The sequence below is a fragment of the Cydia amplana genome, chromosome 15, assembly GCF_948474715.1.
Source record: "Cydia amplana chromosome 15, ilCydAmpl1.1, whole genome shotgun sequence".
NCBI lineage: Eukaryota > Metazoa > Arthropoda > Insecta > Lepidoptera > Tortricidae > Cydia > Cydia amplana.
This window is the reverse complement of record NC_086083.1, coordinates 169473-176759: the sequence shown is the minus strand read 5'-3', so window position 1 is coordinate 176759 and position 7287 is coordinate 169473. Positions and strand designations below refer to the sequence as shown.

The 7287-nt window shown below is 39.8% G+C and overlaps 1 protein-coding gene across 1 annotated transcript; it reads right to left on the bottom strand.

Annotated features, from left to right (window-relative positions):
• Positions 1 to 2822: 2822 nt before the first annotated feature.
• On the bottom strand, positions 2823 to 7287 carry LOC134654418 (uncharacterized). The gene has a single exon (XM_063509858.1). It carries the CDS (start codon positions 6337 to 6339, stop codon positions 2908 to 2910), a length of 3432 nt encoding a protein of 1143 aa, XP_063365928.1. The 5' UTR covers positions 6340 to 7287; the 3' UTR covers positions 2823 to 2907.

The following is a 7287-nucleotide window of genomic DNA, read 5'->3' as shown; positions in this document are numbered from 1 at the left end:
GTTGCCATATTGCCAAGAGGTCTTTATACTTCGGGTAGAGACCAACAGACCACTGGTCATTGGAAGAGGATTAAGGTTCGTTTGCACCTAACCGTCTGTCACCGACATGCGAGAATTGTTTTCCGAGGAGACTCAGGAGACCTATTAGGTCTATTAGATTTATATTATAACTGAAGGCTCGAGTAGGTATATAAATTACGTACCAATGTATTTATAGAGCTTGACATACTATCACGTAGGTATAACGTTAATAGGTTACGAGTTTTATTTAGGCACTACACCTATCCGTATCGTTCTTTGCTGAGTGACGTTGATCAATTCGTCAACTGGGCTTGGTAACTGGCTGTAGGTCCTAAATAAACAGGTACAAATCACAAAGCTTAAAAAAGTACCTAATGACGTAAATTGGCCGACATTGTTCCAGATAATCGTGTGAATCTGTTTAAAACTTACCTATTTGGCGAGGAAACTCCAGTGGGTGGTAGGTCTTAGTAAAAATAAGTTCCTGAAGAAGTTTGGCTTTGTTTTATATCACAGAATTGGTACCTAGGCGTGTAACATTGACATATATCTCAGGACTGGCCTTACGCGCAATAAGAATGCGATTGGTTGGTGAGTTCGCATCACGCGCACGATTGGTCGCAACTAGTTGCGTTAGACTGCACGATTGGCTCGAATTCGTGAGTGACACCGCTGAACTAGTACCATTTTTAGTGCACGTAAGGCACGTCCTTAGATATAGGTCAATGGCGTGTAACCTAATTTAATACTAACCTAATATTGTAGGTATTAGGTTTTGTATTAACGATGCAATAAATGTACTGAACGAATTTGTACCTAATGGAGTTCAACGAGATGCATTCTTGTACCTAATGTGTTCGTAGATACGGAAATACTAACCAAAGATTTTTATATTTAACTAGCTGTTGCCCGCGACTTCGTTCGCGTGGATTTGTATGTTGGTGGTAATATATTCTACATGAGCATAGATAGAGCACTATGCAGCAAAAGATAGCAGTCTTGTTCTTCTTCTTTATTTTCCATGCCCTAACGGATGTTGTCGACCACCTAAAGAAGATAGCAGTAAGGACAGTTAGGTTGTACCTACTCATTTGTAAATAACTAATAGTAAATGTATGGAAAAAGTTTTCTTTAATTTGTGGCTTTTTAGTACATTACCGTAAGTTGACCCCAAAAAAACTATTGATACTGGATAGGAATGGCATCGATTGGCATACAAAAATTGCATGTGAAAAATAAAAGTTTTCATTTTCATACAAATGGTATGGGAAAAGTTTTCCTCGATTTGTGCTGGCTTTTCTAGCCGGATTATTTTTTGGTTCCATACAAGCTTTTGATCCTCAATAGGAATGGGATCGATTGGCATCAAAACAAACGTTTTGTCAAAAATTACCTTTTTCTCACAGCCCGTATGTTTTTTCCAAAATCTGTAACCGGCAATCTCCATCAATTTGAAATCGAGAGGTCTTCTAAGACCAATTTCGCGTAGCTGTACGGGATCTGATAGCCCTCACTGACCCAAAAAGAAAATCCACCCTGTATGGATGAAATTTATAGATAAAATTATTGCGTGAATGGATAATGTAATAAATATCTAATGTGTGCGAATGAAACAATGTGTTATCACGAATAATGTATTTATTGTACAATAAAATAATTTAAACAACTCTCACGCACCGCGCAGTCAACTGTACATACACACCTACCAACAATCTTACATTAGTATAAATATAAATAACTTACTTAACGTTAGGTATGGCAGTACATAATGTTCATGTATAATATATTTTACAGGAGTTTTCGTGTTTGAGCGGCGAGACCCCCCGCGCGGTGGTAACAAATACAAAGTTTTATTTTGGCCACAGCGATTGAGCGGGAAATATAAACCATTTTTTTTTCTGTGAGATCAACACAACTCACCACTTGACTTTTAGTCATGTGAGGTAAACTGCGTGCCTAGCCAAAATGCCAATCGTTCACGCCCCGTAGCGAACGACACGAGAACAAGGAAGAGTGATAGAGAGAGATTATACCGTTTCGTTCACTACGACCTACGACGTAAACGATTGGCATGTTGGCTAGGCACCCTGTTACCTATTTTTTCCTGTGAAGATTGCGAGACTTGTGAGATAGACTGAAGATTAGTATGTCACGTGAAATGGTCAGTTGTGCTAGCCCCGTGGGTACTATATTACTTTACTGTTTATATATTTGCTCACTTGTAGTCATGACTATGCACTCGGCCGTGTCCCTATATCTTTTAACAATTATATTATTTACAACAAGTATATAAGTTTGTCGCGTGCCGAATAGAGAAAATCTGGAGGAACGCTTTATGTCATAAGGCAATAAATTAAGTGATTGTACAGTCGACGTCAAAGATATGTTTACATTTTTCGCCATATTACAAAGGAGTAAAGTGTAAACATAACATATACCTTCGACGCCGAATGTAGGTACTTCGAAAGGCTAGACTCGCGTCAGTAGGTACAGTACCTAGCGATGGCGTAGCTCTAACTCAGGTCTTGGCCTCGGTGGTAAAAACTGTTACTTATAAAGTAACGACGCTAAGCACAAAGAATTTCGTACAATGACCCGCCATTTCCTATCTCTATCGCACGCGCATTGTATCGTAGTGTACATTACGGAGCCTTAATTTACTCATTAAAACCCAAAATTATATTTAAAAACTATTTAATTGACGATGAACGTCTTACATGTTCTATGTGAAAAAGTGCAAGGGACGGGTAGGTATACAAAATTATTGGTATCGGTGCTGTAAGCGCCTGTCGAATGTTGAAAGGCAAACAATCATCGTTTCACAGCAATCGTAGACTAGCTTCAGGAGTCTGAACATCTTCCCGCCTCGTTGAAAGGAACAGCCTTTCAAAACTTCAAGTCCTCCGGTGATGGTAGAGGGCAGAGGCGAACGAGTGGTCGTCGTACGCATCCCTTTGTGGTGGTTACGTCTGCAACCCTGGCAACACCGTCGGCTCCCGGGAACAAGCGCGTAACCCTTCCAAGGCGCCAGCATAGCGGAGGCACGTGATCTTCGTGGAGCAGAACCAAGTCGCCCAAATTAAGTTTGGCAGTGTTTGTTCTCCATTTGGTTCTCTCTTGTAATTCGGATATATATTCTCTCTGCCATCTATTCCAAAAATGCTGGCGTATCTTTTCTATCCTAGCATAACGTTGAAGAGACATCTCCTGGCGGTTCTCCAGTGCAGGCGACGGCAGTGCAGTCAATGGTCTTCCGATTAAGAAGTGCCCTGGAGAGAGGGAAAGGAGGTCGTCAGGGGACGTAGACATGGGGCACAAGGGACGACTGTTTAGAATCGCTTCCACTTGCGCAAATAGAGTTCCTATTTCCTCAAATGTCAAATGGCTATTGCCTATTACACGTTTTATATGGTGCTTTGCGGATTTTACTCCGGCCTCCCAGATACCGCCGAAGTGAGGTGCGTAAGTTGGAGTGAATATGAACTTTATGTATTCTTGATTCGCAAAATCAGACATAGGTTCCTGATTAGCTTTTATAAATTGACCTATTTCTTTAGCCGCGGAGACAAAGTTTCGACCATTGTCACAGAATATTTCCGCAGGCTTGCCCCTTCGCGCAATGAACCTCCTAAGCGTCATTATGAAAGCATTTTTTGTTAGATCACTAACCGCTTCTAAGTGCAAACATTTATAGCGTAAACACACAAATAAACATAAATAGCATTTTATTAATTTAGCACCTCGACCCTTCCTATTTAAAATATAGAAAGGTCCCGCAAAATCTAAACCTACTGATATAAACGGAAAATCCGCATTTATTCTCTGAGCTGGGAGATTTCCCATTTTTGGGGTCAGAGTCTTGCCGCGAGCACGCCTGCATCGCATGCAATTGTTTACTGTGCGCTGAGCAAGGCGTCTTCCATTTATAGGCCATACGGTTTCCTTAACAAGAGACAACAATAATTGAGGAGGCGCGTGCATATGTTTTATGTGCACATTGGCAAATATAAGTTTTGATAAACGATGAGATGCGTGAAGCAAAATTTGGTGCTTCTTTTCATACGGATAATCAGATGCATCGATTCGACCGCCAACCCTAATCACCTTGTCGTTATCTAAAAAAGGTGAAAGCTTTAATATTTTAGATTTAGAGCTTAACGGCTTAGATTTAGTAAGCATCTCGTACTCATCTTGGAACGATTGTTTTTGAGCGATTAAACAGAGAAATTTAAACGATTCTGTCAACTCGTCAACAGTTAAAACACCTACTCGTTTATTTTTAGGATTTTTTAGATTAAATATCATTCTCTTAACATATGCAAACGATCTTTGCAATTTATTTAGCGTAGAATATTTTTCGAAGTCTACGATGGGAGTTTCTAAATTTACAACATTACATTTAGTTTCAGGTAAGTCATCAATTTTAAGATTATTTAAAACAGGCCATTTAGATTCATCTTCAGTTAAAAATGTAGGTCCAAACCACCACAGATCCAGCTTTGGAAGCTGGCAGGCATCCACTCCCCGCGAAATTAAATCAGCTGGATTTGCAGAGGTAGGCACATATCTCCACGTTGATTCTTTAGTCTTTTCTAAGATTTCATTTATGCGATTAGCCACGAATACCTTTAGTTTAGCAGATTTATTATGCAACCAGCTCAGCACGATACTTGAGTCGCACCAATGCACGACACGATCCGGCTTGTATCTGAGAGAGTCTAGGACTGCCCTGCTGAGCCTGGCAGCGAGCAGCGCAGCACCTAGCTCCTGCCGCGGCATGGTCGTAGGCGACAGTTGAGCGACTTTTGATTTTGAGCATAGCAGCCTGACAATGACGTCACCGTTTTCAGATAGAGACTTCATATAAATACAGGCACCAAGGGCCGACTGTGATGCGTCACTGAAAACGTGCATTTCAATCAATTTTGGTGAATCACATAAAACTCGCCTATCTATTTTGAGATTTTGGATGAATGGTATGTTTTCGACAAATTTTTCCCACTCTTTTTTAATATAATCCGGAACAGGTAAGTCCCAATCTATTTTAAGCTCCCATAATTTTTGTAATAGCATTTTTGGTTTAATTATACATAGACTTAAACAACCTAGTGGGTCAAATATTTTAAATGCGTTTGACATAATGTATCTTTTAGTTATGACATCACTCGGAATAGGATCTTTCACAGGAAAGTTTAGCGTATCATTAACTGGGCTCCATCCTAACCCGAGAGTGCTAGCTGATTCACTAATGATTAAATTCTCTTGTGTATTTATGTTAGCATCTTCAAACAGAGACGATAAGTTACTTTTGTATTTTCTTAAATTAAAACATCCTGTCTTTAGTGCCTCAGAAACTGATTTTTGTATATATTTTAATTCGTATTCACTATTGGCTCCAGTGATCAGGTCATCAACATAGAAATCTTTTTGTATTATAGTTTTGATGAGCTGATCACTCTGCTCCTCTCCTACTTGAAATAAACATCGCGTGCTCAAATAGCTCGCACTTCCGGTACCGTAAGTTAGAGTATTCAATCGCAGCGTTTTAAGGGGGCTAGACTCATCTTCTCTCCATACTATCAATTGCAGATTTCGGTCATCGTCGTGAACTTGAACCTGGCGGTACATTTTCTCGATATCGCCAGAGAGAATGTACCGGTATTGTCTCGCTCTTACAAGAATGGAGAAAAGAGAGTCCTGGACATTTGGCCCCACCAAAAGAATGTCATTGAGTGATTTACCAGAGGAGGAAGCAGCTGAGGCGTCGTACACGACGCGTAGGGATGTAGATTCACTATTTTTAAAAACAGCATGATGGCACAAAAAGTAGTTAGGATTTGGCTTGAGCAAGCTAGACTCAGACAGATGGCCTAGCTCTGCATACTCATTTATGAATGTAGTGTATTCGGATTTCAAGGTCGGATTTCGCTTGAATTTTCGTTCCAAATTTAAAAATCTTCTTTTAGCTAAGTTGTAGGAATCCCCAAGACATTCAGGTGATTCAGTTAACGGCAATTTAACGCAAAATCTACCGTTATCTAGCCGTATAGTGTTCGTTAGGAAATGATTTTCACATTCCTGCTCATTTTGATTTAAAGCATTTTTGTTAGGAACCTCTTCGGTCTCCCAGAATTTAGTTAGCATATTTTCGATGTTTTGTTGTGATTTAGATATAATTGCATGATTACAATTAATTTTATTTTGAATTTTGTTATTTGTATCGTTAGTATTTTGATTTTTGTTATTTTGATTGTTAGTATTAGTATACATTCGTCCGCATATTAACCAACCAAATTTAGAATCTCGTAGTGTAGGCATAGAGGGACCTAGAGAAAGTTTTTTGGTACCTAGGATGTCCCAAAATATGTCCGCGCCGATCAAAATCTCGATCTCGCCTGGTTGGTTAAAATCGGGATCCGCTAGTCGGATATGTTTAGGTATCTGTAGACTTTGGACATCTACTGGACGTTCACGAATGTTGCCTGTTAGCTCCTTTAGCACAAAGCACGATAAGGCAAGTTTATATGGATTATGTAGTGAATGAATTTGCGTAGTACATCTTTCGACAATGTTGTCTACACATTTATTGCCAGCTCCTATCAGATTTATACAGTCGATAGGATTCGATTGTAGTGACAATCTTTCTTTTAGCGATTGTTTGATAAATGAAAACTCACTCCCGTTGTCTAGGAAAGCTCGTACTCTTTCTTTTTGATTTGTTTTAGGATTACACACTTCGATTATTGCAGTAGACAAAAGCCCTCGGTTATTGTCCAAGTCAAAAAAGTTTGCCGCTGATGATGCGTTGCTGACCGTAGCAGCACTACTTATTATGCCCGGACTAGTCCGGCTAGGCTCGTGAAGCAAGCTGTTGTGCCTCTGATTACAATCCCGACAAGGACCTCCACGACACTCGCTGACCGGATGACCTTGCCTAAGGCAGTTGGCACACAACTTGTAATTCGCGACGTCGGCTAATTTGTCTTTTATGCTTTTAGCAGCAAAAGTAGGGCAATCGTATATTCTATGGTTGTCGCTGCATATTATACATACAGCAGTACCAGGTGTATAGGTATTTTGTTTAAAATTAGGCTTTGATTTTTGGTAAACACCTGCAAATGATTTTATTTTGTTATTATTGTAGCTATTATTTTGGTGATTAGGTGCTGGCGGGCTTGGTCGTGACGTAGAAGGTAAAAATTTGGAATTACCGGTCTCATGTTTATTGCGATTTAGTGCCTCAAGGACGTCCGCACGATTAATTAA

What these genes read in the sequence shown, in the direction of transcription:
- LOC134654418 (XM_063509858.1), bottom strand. Translation starts at nt 6,339, where the DNA reads ATGCCTACACTACGAGATTCTAAATTTGGTTGGTTAATATGCGGACGA.